This window comes from Dasypus novemcinctus, chromosome 25 (genome assembly GCF_030445035.2).
Source record: "Dasypus novemcinctus isolate mDasNov1 chromosome 25, mDasNov1.1.hap2, whole genome shotgun sequence".
Taxonomy (NCBI): Eukaryota; Metazoa; Chordata; class Mammalia; order Cingulata; family Dasypodidae; genus Dasypus; species Dasypus novemcinctus.
Window position 1 is genome coordinate 5,737,747 of NC_080697.1, and position 17,571 is coordinate 5,755,317.

Here is a 17,571-nt window from a genome sequence, read left to right on the forward strand (position 1 = left end):
GGAGACAGGCTGGGAATTTTTTGAGTCACACCTGATTTTCTTCTGTCTCAGCTGTGGTTTGCCGCCACCTGGTGGTCCCTGACTCCCACCTAAATTTTTTTTTTTAAGATTTATTTGTTTACTTCTCCCCCCTCCCTCTTTTGTCTACTCTCTGTGTCCATTTGCTGTGTGTTCTTCTGTGTCTGCTTGTATTCTCATTAGGCAGCGCTAGGAACCGATCCTGGGACCTTCCAGAGTGGGAGAGGTGATTATTCTCTTGTGCCACCTCAGCTCCCTAATCAGTTGCATCTCTTATTGTTTTACCTCTGTGTCTCTTTTTGTTGCATCACCTTGCTACGGCCGCTCTCTGCGTGGGCCAGCACTCCTGCACGGGGCAGCACTCCACGTGGGCGAGCTTGCCACATGGGCCAGCCTGCCTTCACCAGGAGGCTCTGGGCATTTAATGCTAGAGCTCATATATGGTAGACAGGAGCCCAATTGCTTGAGCCACATCCACTTCTCTCCCACCTAAATTTTGATGTCGCTGGGTTCCTGGGACAGGGGCAGGGAGTCCACGTTAAGAGCTGTCTGCTTAATTAGCCTGCTCTGGAGTCTGGACCGGCGCAGTGGACTGAGGCTCCCACCCTCTGCTTCTCGGTTTGGTGGAGATTGCTTGCCATTTCCCTACCTGGCCTGGTCCTGCCTGTCACAGGGGGCGCAGATTGCATTGCATCCCAGTTCACACATTATTAGGGAATTACAACATATGTGCATGTGCGGCCACACACATAACGCACACCACACCACACACAACACATGCAAACACATACAACACACAACACACATACACCACACACATGAACACACCCCCCACACACAAAACACAATTTGTATTTATATTGATTAGTCTATTAAACGAGCTGAACTCGATAGGGCACAAACAGAAAACGTGGCTTGCTCTCTAAGGGCTCTTTCTTTCTTTGTCCTGGACGTCTCTGGTGTGTTCCTCTGGTGACTCTTAGATAGTGACAGCTGTCTGGTTACTTTCACCAGGATTTTAGCCTCATTTCTGAAATTAAACTAAAATCCAGTGTAATGATCAAAATTCACAACTTTCGTCAATACTATGCTTCCTTCCTCGCCAGGCTGGCCTATTCCGGGAGCTTGCAGAGGGTGAAGGATGCGGTCAGTCTCTCAACTCCTTTCCCTTCTCTCGTGAGCTGTTTGTTTTTTTTCTAACCCCTGGGGAGGGCCTAGGGGAAGAAGGGAAGGACTGGCCACCCAGCTTTCCTTGCTACTGCTGGGTGATCTGACGCTGGTGTGTTCTGGCTCAAGGATGCTCAAGGCTAAGCAGAGACTTTGTGTCTCTCTTAGCTGCTCACCTCTAAGTTCCACCCTCACGAGGCAGGTGCCACCTCTCCTCCAGTCGGCAGTTGTGAATGCAGCAGGGTCTTGTCTGTGGGCTGGATCATTTAGCTTCTCCAGACCTCTGCTGAGCCTTCGAAGAAAGGTCCAGGCTCACTCCCTTCCACATAGGTCCAACTTGGCCTGGGTGGTAAAAATCACACAGTTCCCCCCCACAGCTATTGGAAATGAAGTTTGCTCCCCAGCAGCCTTCTCTCTTTTTCTGCCTCTTTTTCCACCTTGCTGCCCTGCCTCTTTCTGGCCTCAGCCTTTCATAGTAGTCCTTGTGCTTCCCAAACTTTGGAGACTAAAAGCTCTTTGAGTGCTTCATTCATAAAATGAAAATACCACCGTGCTTCAACAACTCTTTCCAGAGAAATCCTCTCTTGACTTGCTCCTTCAATCTTTCATACTTTTGAGAAACTAATCAAAAGGCAAATTTCAGACACATGCCTTTTACAAGTCCTGCATTAAATGTGGTCATGAAACTTTCTTTGGAATGTGGGGTACTTGGCATCTACTCAGAAGAGCTACACTGTGCAACTCTTATGGGTATCATTCACAAAAAATATGAGAATATAGAACGTAATGTGACGGTGCCACCTGGATTTGAGACCCAGGCCTGAAAGTATGTCTTTGGCTTTGGAGCTTCAGGAGAACATTGTTACAAATAGCAGCAGTAACAGCCAACATTCATGGAGTGTTACCATGGGCTCTGCACTGTTCTAGATGCCTTACAAATTTATCTCGTCCTCCTAACAGTCCTATGAGGTAGGTACTTTTATTCCTGTTTACAGAGGAGTAAATTGAAACCCAGAGAAGTTTTATGACTTGTTCAAGTTCACATGGTTAGCAAGAGGCAGAGCTAGAATTCAAACCCAGGGAGTATGGGTATCATTTAACCCTACCCCTTACATCTACTCTGAGCGTGTCATTTTCCTGCAGCTAGGACATAAAACGGGCCCTGGCGTCAGGCAGGTGTGGCTCAGATGCCCGCTCTGCCACGGAGGGGCTGTGTGGCTTCAGATGAGTCACTTAATGTTGCCAAATCTTGGTGTGCTCACCTGTAAAGGGGATGCTATTTGACAGAGTTTTCAGGAGGATTGTTTGTTTACTTTTCCTATCTCTTTGCACAGAGAAAGGAGTCAAAACAGCAAGGAAGTCAAACACACCTGAAATTAACAATGCTACTAGGGTGGTCCGGGAGCTTAACTCTCTAATCCAGTCCCGTGGGTGTGACCCCATTGTAAGTAGGACCTTCCGGTGAGGTTACTTCAGTCAAGGCATGCCCCACCTCATTCTGGTTGGGTCTTAATCCTTTTACCACAGCCCTTTATAAGCAGATGAAATCCAGACAGAGAGAGAAAGCAAGCTCTGGGAAACAAGCGGAAGGTCGGCAGAAGCTGGAAGAGAAGAGAGTGGCTGCGGGGAGCAAGGATACGTGACAGAGGAGCCCAGGACCAAGAATCACCGTCAGGCACCCCTGGAAGGCCAGCCTTCAGAAGAAAGTGTCGCCTTGATGATGCCTGGGTTGGCACTTATTCCTTGTCTTAAAACTGGAGCTAATAAATTCCCACTGTTTAAGCCAACACATCGCTTGCTATTTGCTTGAGCAGCCTGGAAATTAAAATACCATCAGACACGGGAAGGGCAGGGGAGACGTAATAATTAACGATTTCCGTGAAAAATATTTTGGACATGGGTACGAGGCACTCGCTACTATTGGTTTTCGGGGCAGTGGATTCAGGAAATCCTCTGCGGGTCATTCACACACCACGGGGCCGGTGTCTTTGGAGAGGGCACCCTCGGGCCGCGGTGTCAACCCCGGCCCCCTGACTTCCGCTTCCTTCTTTGGGGGCCACGAGGATGCTACAGTCGTGACACAGCGCGCTCCCTAAAAAGGACTGCGCCACCCGCGCCTCGGCCCTGGTCCTTGCACAAGGCGCGGGCGGGACGGGGAGGCTCCCGCCCCGGAACCTTTCTCCGCGGCCGGGAGCCCGCCGGGACCTGGAAAGCCGCGGGCCGGAAGCTCTGCGGGCCGGAAGCGCTGCGCGGCGCGAGCGCGGCCTGCGGCGGAGGGCGCTGCGAGGATGGCGGCCTTCTCGGGTGCGTCTGCGGGGCCGGGCGGGGGAGGCGCGGGGCGTCAGGCCCTGGGCCTGGGCCCCGCGCTGGGCTCTGACGGCGGCCCCGAGGGGCCGGGCAGGCCGGGGAGGCCGGGGGAGGCCGGGGGAGGCCGGGGGAGGCCGGGCAGCTCCTGCGCCGTCTGCCTCTCGCGGCCTGGGCGCCCGCCTGGCGACGTGGCGGCGGCCCGGGCCTCCCTCCGCCGCGCCGAGGCCGTCTGCGCGCGCGGTGGGGAGGTGACGGCCCTCGGGCGCTCAGGTCCTTCCAGGAATAAATGCCCTGTACGTGAGCCTGATTTTTTTTTTCTCATTTAAACGCGGGGCGATCTCCGTGTGGTGAAGCTGAAGGTACAGCATGTGCAATGCGGGTGCACGCTAACCCAGCCTAAGTGCTGAAAATATTTATAATTCCAGACAGGATTGAAGCGGCTTCTCCAACCCAGCAGTTGTCGTTCTCTCCCTTCCATTATCACGGTCTCTTTAAGCAGCCACAATTTTACCAAGTTTGATAAAGGTCTACAGTGGTAAATGTACCAGGTTTGGTCTACGGTCTTTACCGTTCTTAACCAATTAAGCTGTCTTCAGATATTATAACATAGTGTTGTGCATTCTCCAGTTTTCTCCCATAAGAATATAAAGAATATTAGGAATTACAAATCGCTAGTTGTGAGGGAGATTTTCTGCTTGTTTTATTTGCATCTTATAATAGGAATCAAGGGCAAATATATTTGAGTAGTTGCTGCATTTATTTATTATTCTTCTTTTTTTCAGCTCTCTCCTAAAATAGCATTTTGGAGCCGAGATCCGTAAATGAGTTCTAGGTTGTCATTTTATAAGTTCATGTCTTTGGGAGTCGGACACATTTTCAGGAATAATTGGATAAAGGACTGGAAGAAGGGCCTGTGATATGATGAGATAAAAAACAAAGAAATAAAGGACATGAATATTCCTATTTCTTCTCTATGTTTTACAGTGTTATACTTAAAACAAGGTTTCAAAGAAAGCATGCAGAGAACATGACCAGAATGGGACAAGAAGTTGTCTGAAATTTGCTGAAAGCACTCCCTGGTTGCTGCTTGTGTTGGAACAGTTTTACAAGCAGTGTCAGCCTTTAGTAATCTGTAGCATATCTGATACCATCACATCTTTTCCCAAATAGGAGAGAGAATTTTAGAAGAGAGAATACAAGTAGACTGTAATGGAGACAATTCTTAGAAAGGTGTGCCTGGATATTCAGCTTGATTAGTTTCTCTCTCTCTGGATTTTCCAGGGAAGAGCTTTCTTTTTCTTTCTTCTTTGAAAATGATTTTTCAACTTTTACCCAGTCACTAATTTTTATATTAACCACTTTATTTCATAAAATTTTACTGTTGCATCTATTGTGGTCATTGCCAGCATGATTCTTCTCACCTCATGCAAGGAAAAAGCTACTTTTGATAAGAATGTATTCTATTCGTAGGGTTTGTTTTAAGCCTTTTCACAAATAGTTACAAGAAATACAAAATTTCACAACTGGTGATCTCTGGGGCTTTGGAATGTTTATTGTTCACTTTTCTCTAGAAATACATAATTTTGTAATTGGAATAATAGTAAAAGCTGCATTTTATAACTGCAGGCTTTAAAGTAAAAATCACTTCTCACTTGGAAAGGAAGTTGAAGTGATCCAGCCAACTACTCCATGTAGAACTCTCCTCTGTGGTTCATTTGAGAAATGATAAATGACAAAACCAGTCAGGAACAACCCAATCCATTCATTTACGACTAACCTTGAAGTGGAATTACTTAAATATGTGGACAATGAGGAAGAGCCCAATTCTTAAGCAAGCATTTCCAATTGGAAGAGAGTGTGCCCATGGCTCCTCCCTCCTCAACCGGAGTTTTGATTATGACTGCAAATAATTGTGAGCTTTGCCCACTTGCTCCTATTTCTTAGACCCCCGAGGGTATTCACGTCGTCACTGAATAACTAAGGTTATGACAGCCACGTTATCTCTAGATGAAACAAAGATGCTGGTCTAGAATCCTTAACTCTAGCAGAGTTTTCACTAGTCACAAAGATATATGTGGCTCCTATGTATTAAGTGAACAACTGTATGTCAGATACATATTTAATCTTCCTGTAGCCCTGCTAGGTAGGTAATAGCAACCCCATTTTGCTTATAAGAAAACAGGCGTATATAGTATTGCCATTAAGTCATTTTGCTAGTAGGTAAGCTTGTTTTGAACCGAAGTCTTTCTCCAAAACTTGAACTTTTTCATGTTCAGTAGGTACTGTATAAGTGAGCTACACTACAAAGCTTCCTGTCCTGTGAACAAGAGCAGTATGATTCATTTAGGTTTAATATGTGTGTTTTTTAAAAATTTGTTTTTATTTTCAGAGATGGGTGTTATGCCTGAGATTGCACAAGCTGTGGAAGAGATGGACTGGCTGTAAGTACATGAAACTTAAATGTACTTGTGACAACTGTTTTTATAATTTAAACAGTTGTTAATGATTTTATCAAAATTTTGGGGGTCTAGTTGGGTAAGTGAAATTCACTTTTTCTTGTGATTTCCTTTATTATAGAAACTCTGCTTTGATATATTTAAAACTTCAATATATTTCTGCTGAAAAAGATCAACTATTCTTTTAAGCTTACAGTTTAACATGATTTAGTTTGCTTGGGTGGTTTATTTTTATCTATATGTTTGTTCACTCATTAACATTCTTGAAAATATGACTCTTTTAGTCTCCCAACGGATATCCAGGCTGAATCTATCCCACTGATCCTGGGAGGAGGTGATGTCCTCATGGTATGTTTAAATTTTTTGAGGGGTCCGGGCACAAATGATTTTGGGGCTGCTTGAGATCCATTTTAAGAACTCCATAGGCCTAAAAATGATATCTTCACCAAATTAATTATATGCATTCAAAGACATTTATGATACATACACTATTCAAGGTGCTGGGTTAAAGCTGTGGGAATATAAAAGTGAATAAGGCGGTCCTTGCTCTTGAGAAGCTTAAATGCAGATCAGTGTGGCACCTGCATATGAAATGCCAAGTTCTCTGGCATTTAAGTAGGGGTCCGGACAGCGTTAACAACGGAAGAAGTAAGGAATACTCTTATCGGTAGAGCATGAACTGACACAGTGAATAGGAGAAAGCAGGATATGATTCAGGGGATGTGGCATAAAATATGTATATATTAAGATAAAATGGGAAGTAAATTTTGGCTCAGATGATTTGGGCCCCTTCTCATTATCATGTTAAAGAAGTAGGTATTTGTTAGCAATGGAGAATGCTGGAAGTTTTTTAAGCAGGGGAGTTATATGGTTAGAAATTTGTTTTTTTTTTAGTGGTCGAAACGTGTTTTTTTATTTTTATTTTTTAAGATACATAGACTACACAAAGAAATGCGTTTTTATGAAGACTAATTTGGTAGCAGTTTATAGCATAGCTCTGAGGGATTAAATGCTTTTAGGATGTGATAATTTAGGTTAGAATGATGAGGGCCTAAACTTGAATATTAGCAATGGGGAAAAAATGGGGAGAACAGATTCTTGAGGGAAATGGAAGAGACATGTCAGGATTAGCAATAGTTGAGGGAAACGGACTTTGGCCCAGTGGTTAGGGCGTCCGTCTACCATATGGGAGGTCCACGGTTCAAACCCCGGGCCTCCTTGACTCGTGTGGAGCTGGCCATGAGCAGTGCTGATGCGCGCAAGGAGTGCCGTGCCACGCAAGGGTGTCCCCCGCGTGGGGGAGCCCCACGCGTAAGGAGTGCGCCCGTGAGGAAAGCCGCCCAGCGTGAAAAGAAAGAGCAGCCTGCCCAGGAATGCCACCGCCCACACTTCCCGTGCCGCTGCTGACGACAACAGAAGCGGACAAAGAAACAAGACGCAGCAAATAGACACAGAGAACAGACAACCAGGGGAGGGGGGGGAATTAAATAAATAAATAAATCTTTAAAAAAAAAAAAGCAATAGTTGAAGTTGACTGAGGAAACGTGGGTAATCTGGAGATACTGTGAAAATAAAGGTACTGGTTGAGTATTAGAGATTTCTACATGGTATCATGTTAATTTGTCTGCTTTAGTTGCTAACTTAATGTTTTTCTTTCTATATAGGCTGCAGAAACAGGAAGTGGAAAAACCGGTGTAAGTAATAATCTGAAATGGACTTGCTTTGTAAAATAGTTGAATTTTCTTTTAAAGATTTATTTTTTACTTTTATTTTAATTCATTCCCTCCCCCCCCCATTCATTGTTTGCTCACCTTCTCCAGGAGACACTGGGAGACTGAACCTGGGACCTCCCACATGGGAGCCAAGTGCCCAACAGCCTGAGCCACACCTGTGGCCTGAGGTTATAAATAGAGTTTGTCTCCTGTTGGCCTAGACTAGAGAAACAGTTTGTTAGACTCCATGTTATTGTTTTCTCTTTAGTTTAGGTTCATTTTGCAGGTCACCATGGTTATTACTTTGGGCTGTTATTGGCTCTTTTTTTTTTCTTTTCTCTAATTCTAATAACTGTTATCTTACTGGTATTTTGCACTTGGACAAACAAAATTGGAATAACAATCTGGAATATGGGAAATTAATTAATGTACAAACCTGTAGAACATTTGTCATCTATGTCAGTTGAAAAGTATCATTACGTTAATATAGAGAGCTTTCGTTTCTTTATTAGGCTTTCAGTATTCCTGTTATCCAGATAGTCTATGAAACTCTGAAAGACCAACAGGAAGGCAAGAAAGGAAAAACGACTATTAAAACCGGTGCTTCAGGTAATTATTATATATTAATATTTTCCTTTTGTATAAATGAGTAATGTTTATTCTCTGGCTTTCAGAAACGTGAGGGGTGGCTGTGCATTTTTGTTAAGAACTGTAGGGTACCATTGGCATTTGGCGTCCTAGAGTCTCGGGTGCTAAATGCCGTTCGGAGCATGAACAGTGAAGGTGTGTCCTTAAAATATTTATACTAGTTCCCTGAGAGGAACACTCTGACATTTTGGAAAATGTATTTAGTTATTTGAAAGTTTTTCTGAAACTGATATTTTTTTCTAACATTAAAAATAAATCGGTACAATGTTTTGCAAGGTATTTAGGAAAAGTTTTTACAGTTAATTGGTAGGGTAGAAATCCATGAGAGTAGAAAGTATCACCTTACACAGGGAAGGAAGGCATTTTATTTTTCTTCTAAGAAGAGAGAAAAAGGAAGTTAGAATGTAAAGAGTACATTTGAAGTCTCTCTCTATGTGGAGATTGGTTCTTAACTAGATATTTACCAATTTCTGCCATGAACAATCTTACCTCAATTTTCTCATTGTGTTGCTATGTTAAATTGTTCTGGAATTCCATTGTATCTTGTTTAATTTATGGTTCTGTTATACGTCAACAAAGTTGATTCCATATTTTAAGTTACTTTGTTTCATTATACAAAACAGGATTGTGACAAAATAGCAAGCTTAAGTGGAGTGGACTTGGCATATCAACACTTTCTTTTCAGTTGTTTGAAAGTAACAATGTATACAATTTGTAAAAGGAATTCATTTGTAAATGAAGTGTGAGATGGAAAATGGAATATAAACTATTGTTAGACTATTGGGCTATTCTAAAATCAGTTTCATAATTTGTGACTATATGCCATCATTTATGAGATGGTAATAAAAGAATATATCCGAAAGAGGGTAGGACTAAAATTCATGTCTTTTAATTAAGAAAGTAGATATTTACACATTAAGAAGGGATTAAAAAAAAAAAAAGGACCCATGGTAACTGTTAACTTATAGAAGGGGTCTGGAGAAAAAATAATTGTTGTAGAAAGCAGGACCAGGACTGATTAGAAATAATCTAGATGAAGATGTTTAACTTAAAGTGCTTCCTAATGGTTAGAATGGTCCAACAATGGCAGAGAGAACCTCAAGAAAAAGTTCTCCATCATTCAAAATGTCTAAGTAGGTGATGAGTATCTTTTGACCAGAAATTATCTGGAAGGGATTTTTGCCTTTGGTGGGAAGTTGAGATAGAAAACATGTAGGGTTCTCTTTAGCTATTGTGATTCTTTGATTACTTATAGACTATTAACATGTTTCCGAAAAGGAAAATAATAATCTCATATTAATAAGGAAAAAAAACTATGACTTCATATGTATTTTAGGAGGTACCGGGGGATGAACGGAGGATCTCATACATGGGAAGCAGGCACTTAGCCACTGAGCTATATATCAGCTCTCCAATGAGAGTTGGTTTTTTCATGTTTGTTTGTTCATTTCTGTTTGTTTTTGGAGGTACCGGGGATTGAACCCAGGACCTCGGACATGGAAAGCAGATACTCAAGCACTTGAGCTACATTTGCTCTCCAGATTTGTGACTTTTGAATGTGATATCGAATTGTTTAAGATAAAGGACTTGCTTTTCTCTCTTTTTTTTTAATTCGTTGAAATATATTGCTCATACATAAACATACATAAACAGTAAGTGTATAATAGTTGTGAACTTACAAAACAAACATATATAACATCAAATAAACATATATAACATCTCACCCTATCACCAATAACTTGCATTGTTTTTAAACCTTTTTAACTCATGATTAAAGAGCATTGTCAAAATATTACTACTAAACAAAGTAGTTTTTCCCTAACCATCCTGTTGTTATTATCTTTATATCATTTATGTATGAACATACATAAACAATAAGTGTATAGTAAGTCGTGAACTCAAAGCAAACGTGTAACATAATATGGGGGTCCCATACATCAACCCTCTGCCAACCTCTTGCATTGTCATGAGACATTTGTTTCAAATTATGAAAGAATATTGTCAAAATCTTACTACTAATCATAGTCCTTATCTTATATTTGGTGTGTTTTTCTCCCAACTGACCCTATTTTTATATTTTAAATGTATTTTTTTATGACAGAGGTTGTAAACTTAAAAAACTATCATGCACGTGTGCAGAATTCCCAAACTACACCCCTCCATCAATACACCACAATTTATGTCATTTGCTACAGATAAAATAATATCATCTGATTGTTACCATGTTCATAGTGTACATTTTGCTCACATTTTCCATACTGTATCACTATCAACACAGTACATCTTTGGTATAGATGCAAGAATATTACTTCTAACCACAGTCTGTAGGTCACTCCAGCTGTATTTTTCCCATGCTGCTCCATATTCCCAACACCCTGCAGTAGTGATATACATTTACTCTAGCTAACAAAGGACACTCTTGCATCTGTACCATCAACGACAATTCTCATCCAGCTCTTGGTTTACTGTGCTATCCAGTTCCTAGATTATTTTTTAGCATTCTGTCACTTGGTATTTATATAACTAGACTACTATTTTGACCCAATTCCCCATTTATAAACTAGCTGTTACTGTGTGTTACCATCCACTCTACATTTCCACACTTTTACAGTAAGGCTAATTAAAACTTCTACGTACATTAAACATCAGTAGTCCACTCAGTCCTTCTCTTATCTCCTGTAAGAATCCACCACATACCACCAGGTCTTGAAGGTATTCTCCAATAATTTCTTCTAGAAGTTTTATATTTCTTGCTTTTATTTTTAGTTTTTTGATCCATTTTGAGTTAATTTTTGGATAAGGTGTGAGATAGGGGTCCTCTTTCTTTCAGCTATGGATGTCCAATTCTTTCAGCACCATTTGTTGAATGGATCGTTCTGCCCGAGCTGTGTGAGTTTGACAGGCTAGTCAAGAATCACTTGACCATACCTGTGAGGGTCTGTTTCTAACCATAAATTTGGTTCCATTGGTCTGTTGTGTCTGTCTGTATGCCAGTACCATGCTGTTTCTACCACTCAAAGTGGGTATTATGATTTAAAGTCTGGAGATGAGGGTTCACTTTTCCTTTTTATGTTTCTGGCTAGTCAGGACTGCTTACCCTTCCAAATAAATTTAATGATTGTGTTTTCAATTTTTTCTTTAATGCTGTTGGAATTTTTATTGGGATTGCATTAAATCTGAATACCAATTTGAGTAGAATTGACATCTTAATGATAGTCTTCTAATCCACGAGCATGGAATGTTCTTCCGGTTATTTAGGCCTTTTTTGATTTGTTTTAACATTGAGTTGCTGTTTTCTGAATACAAGTGCTGTCATCATTGGTTAAGTTTATTCCTGACTGTTTGAGTTTTATCTGTCATATTTTATTTTCTCAACTCTTTTGACACTTTTAGTTACTTTTACTGGTATAATCATTAATTTCTAGACTCTCTTCCAGGCCCCTCTCCTGTCTTTTCTTTTCAGGCTCTAGCACACCTTTAGTATTTCCTGAAAATTGGGTCTCTTGCTTAGAAATTCTCTGTTTCTGTTTATCTGTGAATATTCTAATTTCACCCTCATTTTTGAAAGACAGTCTTGCTGGATATAAGATTCTTGGCTGGAAGTTTTTCTCTTGTAGTATCGTAAATATATCAGAGCACTGTCTTCTTGACTTCATGGTTTCTGGTGAGAAATCAGCATTTAATCTTACTGGATAGCCTCCCTTATATGTTATGCATTGCTTTTCTGTTGCTGCTCTCAGAATTCTCTCTTTGTCTTTGGCCTTTGACATTATGATCAGTATGTGTCTTGGGGTTGGTCTGTTTGGATTTTTTTGGATGGGAGTATGTTGTGCTTTTTGGACAGGCATGTCTATGTCCTTCAATAGGGTCAGGAAATTTTCTACCATTATATCTTCAAATAGTCTTTCTGCCCCTTTTCCCTTCTCTTCTCCTTCTGGGACACCTATGACACGTATGTTTGCATGCCTTTTGCTGTCATTTAGTTCCCTGAGACCTTGTTCAATTTTTTCCATTCTTTTCTGTGTTCACTTTTAGAGGCCATTTCTTCAAGCTCACCAATCCTTTCTTCTGCCTCCTCAAATCTGCTATTACATGATTCCAATGTTTTTTTAATTTTATTTATTGCAACTTTCATTCCATAAGATCTGCTATTTTTCTATGTATGCTTTCAAACTCTTTGTGCTCATCCAGTGTCTTCTTAATATCCCTAATTTCTTTAGCTCTCTCATTGAATTTATTAAGGAGACTTGTTTGAACATATATGATTAGTTGTCTCAACTCCTTTCTGTCATCTGAAGGCTTATCTTTTTCCGTTAACTGTTTTTTGGTGTGGATTGTAATTTTTTGTTGGTGTCTTGGTATCTGGCTTACTAGAGTATTTTTTCTGGGTGCAGTTTTTCTCTTTAGTTTAGGGCTTCCTATCTTTTCTCCCTTGCTGGTTGTGTAGTAGGAGCCAAGCATGTAGTTGGTGCTATAAGCTGTGGATGCTCAAGCTGCCCGCATTGCACCAGGGACCAATGAAGCTTCTTCCAACTTTCTCCTTTGCCAGGGGTAGGGACAGAGTCACAGCTGTGTGGAATAATCCAAGTGCAGGCCTAGACTTTAGGTACCGAGAGAGATGAAGTTTCACGCCCCTTTCTCCCCAGCATGGGGCAAGGATGGAGCTGCAGGTGTGGGCAGCAATCTGTGCAGTGCGGGTCCAAGATGACTGCATGGGGGCTGCTGGGTGTGGGGAACGGGAGGAAGAGATGAGATGTGGAGGCGTTTTCGGGACGTGGAGTCGTCCTGGATAGTGCTTCACGGACAATTATGGGACACTGTAGATCCCCCCAGGGCCCACTGGATGGAACGTGAGAGAGTCTGGGCTATGATGTGGACCATTGACTATGGGGTGCAGTGATGCTCAGAGATTAACTTACCAGGTGCAATGGATGTATCACGATGATGGGAGAGAGTGTTGCTGTGGGGGGAGTGGGGGGCGGGGGCGGTGGGGTTGAATGGGACCTCATATATTTTTTTAATTGTAATTAAAAATAATAATAATAAATAAATATTAAAAAAAAAAAAAAAAAAAAAAGATGACTGCAGTTGCCCTGGTAGACTTCTGATTTCCAGTCTATACCAGCCAGAGTTCCCTGCAGTTACCTGTATAGGCTGGTGCAGGGCTCCTCAGCCTCCTCCCCATCAGAGGCAGGGCTGAAGCCTAGACTAGGGCTGCAGGCTGATCTGTGTGAAAGAAACTGGTTCCTGCGGGACTCTGCGTTTCAGTCAGCCTGGCTTCCCCTCAGGCTGGGGGTGGAGTCAGAATGGTGGCTACTGGCCTCTTTCTGGCTACTGGTTCACACCCCAGTAGTTCCCAGGATTACCTCTTAGGCAGCCAAGTCTACCATTCGGTAGCCGAAATTGGCAGCCAACTGTCTCCTTCCATTTCTGGGAAATGGAGCTTCCAGTTCCAGCCACAGAACAGCTCCTGGTGCAGCTCCTGCCAGCAGAGTAGGATAATCACCAGCCTTCGCGGCTTGGCCAATAATTTCCCAGAGAGGCTGGCACAGGTCCCCGCAGCTTCCTCCCTGCTGGAGGTGGCACTGGCTGCAGTATGATCTGGATGGAAAGAAGCTGGTCCCCACCAGCACTGGGATTTTCAGTCCACCCTGCTTCCCCTCATGCCACTTGCAGAGTTAAGATGGCAGCTCCTGGCTTATTTCTGACTTGGATAGGCTCAAACTTAAGCTGTTCTCAGGATTATACTGTAGCCCATTGAATTTATTCATCAGTAGCTGAAATTGGTACCCAGCTGTCTCTTCCTCCCCCATTTTTGGGAAGTGGAGGTTTCAATTCTAGCTACAGAACAGCTCCCAAGGTGGCTTGTGCTTCCAGTGGATGATGGGCGCCGGCCTCCGGAGTGTGGAGCACTCTCCATATGAGTCTTCTCTGCAGATGGGCAGTCTCCTCCTTCCACTCCTTCAAGGACATTGCAGGATGCTCTTCTGTCCTCCTAAAGCCCCCAAACAGGTGCTTCAGCTAGCTCCAGAGAGCCCTGGGTGTTTGCTAACTGCCGTGTAGCAGGAGCTGACTCTAGGAGCTCCTTCCTCCGCCGCCATCTTCACTGGTAGCTGCTTTTCTTTTAATAGTGCTGAAATATAATTGATTAGACCTTGAAATGTGGCCAGTCAGTTGTTTCTAAAATGATCAGAGTCAACTTGTTTAGCTACCTAAACAATTTCTCGTTGCACTAGTGATTTTCACAAAGGTCACTATCATCTAACACAAAGATATGAAACAAACGAGATGAGATTTTAGGCCCAGGTGAGCTAGAGATTATCATCTAAGATGTTTTGGTTTTCAGTTTCAGTTTTGCCTTTAATAAAAATGGCAAGAGTTAAAATTGTACGTTTCAAATTATATATAAAGCTGTATCGAATCAAGAGGGATTAAGATATATAAAATACAAAATATTTGCATAGGTTCTTATGGAGCAGGAGTTCTTAGCAAGGAGTCTGGGAGCTTTAAATAAAAAAAAAAAACATTCTCATGGGGACATGTTGGTGTGGGTGTGATATATTAAATAATACACAGTGAAGTGTGGATTTAGTAAGATGTCCATGGTTTTCACTTGACTGGTCAGTCAGTCCGTGGAACGAAAAAGGTTAAGAACCCATAGAAAGTTTTAATTTCACATGTATGTGAGTAATTTTGCTTTTTCCAATCTGTTCAGTGCTCAACAAATGGCAAATGAACCCATATGATAGAGGATCTGCTTTTGGTAAGTAGATAACTTTTTACCAAATGACTTTGTAATTAAGAAATTTGTTTTTAATAATGTTTGAGAGTACAAGGAATTTATGAAAAAATATGGTAAAGGAGACTTAATTTACCAGATATTAAGGTACAGTCATTGCAAAGAATGAGTCAAAACTATAGAACTGTAGAAGAATTTTCACTAGATGTTGATGAGCTGAACAGGCTGCAGAGAAATATAGTGTGGGCTAGTTGCTATGCTCCACCACACGATATCTAGTTGCTATAAAAGGTTATATCTGTATATATGCGTAAAGTATTTGAAATACAAAAGTTTGAAAGATTCACCATGGCTAGAGAACTTTTAAAAAGGTTCAATTTTATATAATATGGTACTCATGAGTAGGAATTTCTATTTTGAATACGCAGTTTTATCTCTGATAAATGAAGTAAAATGTGTCATGAGGTGCTTTTTAAGTTGTTCAGAAAAGTTTGTTCTACATTCAAGTGATGAATTTGGGTTGCAAACATCATTAACTAGGACTGAATTTATAGTTTCTTTTCAGTACTGACAAAAGTCAATTGCTTTACTTAAGGCCAATGAGCACCTACTATGTGGATGTCATTGGACTGACCTGGATGAATAATATAAAATATTTTCTTTTAGAGTCTTAATATTAGTAAATAAATACATAATGCTTTTTCCTATTTTGCCAATATGGTTTCTGGATTCATGGATTGGGGAACAGACCAGAGACAGTTCCTGTTACCTTTTAGTGTAGGAGTCACTTAAGCTCTTACTCAGGCATAAAATCAAAGCAACAGGGAGGTGGAATTGGCCCAGTGGATAGGGTGTCCATCTACCACATGGGAGGTCTATGGTTCAAACCCCGGGCCTCCTTGACCCGTGTGGAGCTGGCCCATGCGCAGTGCTGATGCATGCAAGGAGTGCCGTGCTACGCAGGGATGTCCCCCGCGTAAGGGAGCCCCATGCGCAAGGAGTGCACCCCGTAAGGAGAGCCGCGCAGCGTGAGAGAAAGTGCAGCCTGCCCAGGAATGACGCCGCACACACAGAGAGCTGACACAACAAGAAGACGCAACAACAACAACAAAAAAGAAACACAGGTTCCCGTGCCACTGACAACAACAGAAGCGGTCACAGAAGAACACACAGCGAATGGACACAGTGAACAGACAACTTGGGGGAAGGGGAGAGAAAAAAAAAATCAAGCAACAAATATTGAGAAATGGGTGCTGTGTCTTCCTTGACTACCTATTTGTTTAAGAGATTAGAGTGGAGTTGCCTAAACACCTTTGTGTTGGTAATGCAAGTTAGATTAGGGACTCAGTTGGTTCTTTACCTGGACTTGTGTGAAATCGTTTCCTGGCTAACAGGTAACAGTATAGGAGCTAGGCCCTGCCTCTCCAGGGACACCCAGGGGATGAAGAAGGGCAAGGATGATCGCTGTCATTCAGGAGTAAGCGGGTCTCAGTTCTGCAGTGATGAAACAAGTGAAAGAATTAAACTGATGAGTGAGATTGAGTGATGCTTTAGGATGCATGGTTTATAAAATGAGGACTAACTTGTATTACTGTGTTTTTTCTCAAATCCAGCAATTGGGTCTGATGGTCTTTGTTGTCAAAGCAGAGAAATCAAGGAATGGCATGGGTGTAGAGCTACTAAAGGATTAATGAAAGGTATTTGAACAGCATTTGAACTTGTGTAAACTTTTGACACAATGTGTTATTTATATGAACTTACTTTAACTTTGAGGATCTGAAAAGATTTTAAAAGTTCATCACTGGGTACATATAAATTGTAATTCAGAAATGATGGGAAAGTCATTGCATGGTAGATGACTCATGTAGGCAAAGTAACTTATGCACATCTCAAAGTATTTTTTGCCTTTATAGGGAAACACTACTATGAAGTATCCTGTCACGACCAAGGCTTATGTCGAGTTGGGTGGTCTACCATGCAAGCTTCCTTAGACCTAGGTAAGTGTTTCTAAAATAAGTGAATTGGGAAGCGGCCTTGGCCCTGTGGATAGGGCATCTGTCTACCACATGGGAGGTCTGCGGTTCAAACCCGGGCCTCCCTGACCCGTGTGGAGCTGGCCCATGCACAGTGCTGATGTGTGCAAGGAGTGCTGTGCCACGCAGGGGTGTCCCCTGTGTAGCGGAGCCCCACGCGCAGGGAGTATGCCCCGTAGGGAGAACTTCCCAGTGCGAAAGAAAGTGCAGCCTGCCCAGGAGTGGTGCCACACACATGGAGAGCTGACACAACAAGATGATGCAACAAAAAGAAACACAGATTCCCGTGCCGCTGACAACAGAAGCGGACAAATAAGAACACACAGCAAATGGACACAGAGAACAGACAACTGGGGCAGGGTGGGGGGAGAAGGGGAGAGAAATAAATAAATAAATAAAGAAAAAAATAATAAAATAAGTGAATTTATTGATTTATATTTGTGGGTTGATAGCATTTTATTTATTTTGGATTGCAGTGCAAATTTAACCAT

At 42.1% G+C, this 17,571-nt stretch overlaps 1 protein-coding gene across 1 annotated transcript in view; it reads left to right on the top strand.

Annotated features, from left to right (window-relative positions):
• The first annotated feature begins 2,742 nt into the window (after positions 1-2,742).
• DDX1 (DEAD-box helicase 1) overlaps positions 2,743-17,571 on the top strand; it is a 69,377-nt gene continuing 54,548 nt past the window's right edge. The window contains exons 1-8 of the mRNA XM_004475675.5: positions 2,743-3,489; positions 5,882-5,933; positions 6,233-6,296; positions 7,613-7,642; positions 8,173-8,269; positions 15,024-15,071; positions 16,661-16,744; positions 16,961-17,044. Of these exons, the coding sequence (XP_004475732.2) occupies positions 3,474-3,489; positions 5,882-5,933; positions 6,233-6,296; positions 7,613-7,642; positions 8,173-8,269; positions 15,024-15,071; positions 16,661-16,744; positions 16,961-17,044 (475 nt within the window). The 5' untranslated portion in view covers positions 2,743-3,473. The remainder of the gene's footprint in view (positions 3,490-5,881; positions 5,934-6,232; positions 6,297-7,612; positions 7,643-8,172; positions 8,270-15,023; positions 15,072-16,660; positions 16,745-16,960; positions 17,045-17,571) is intronic.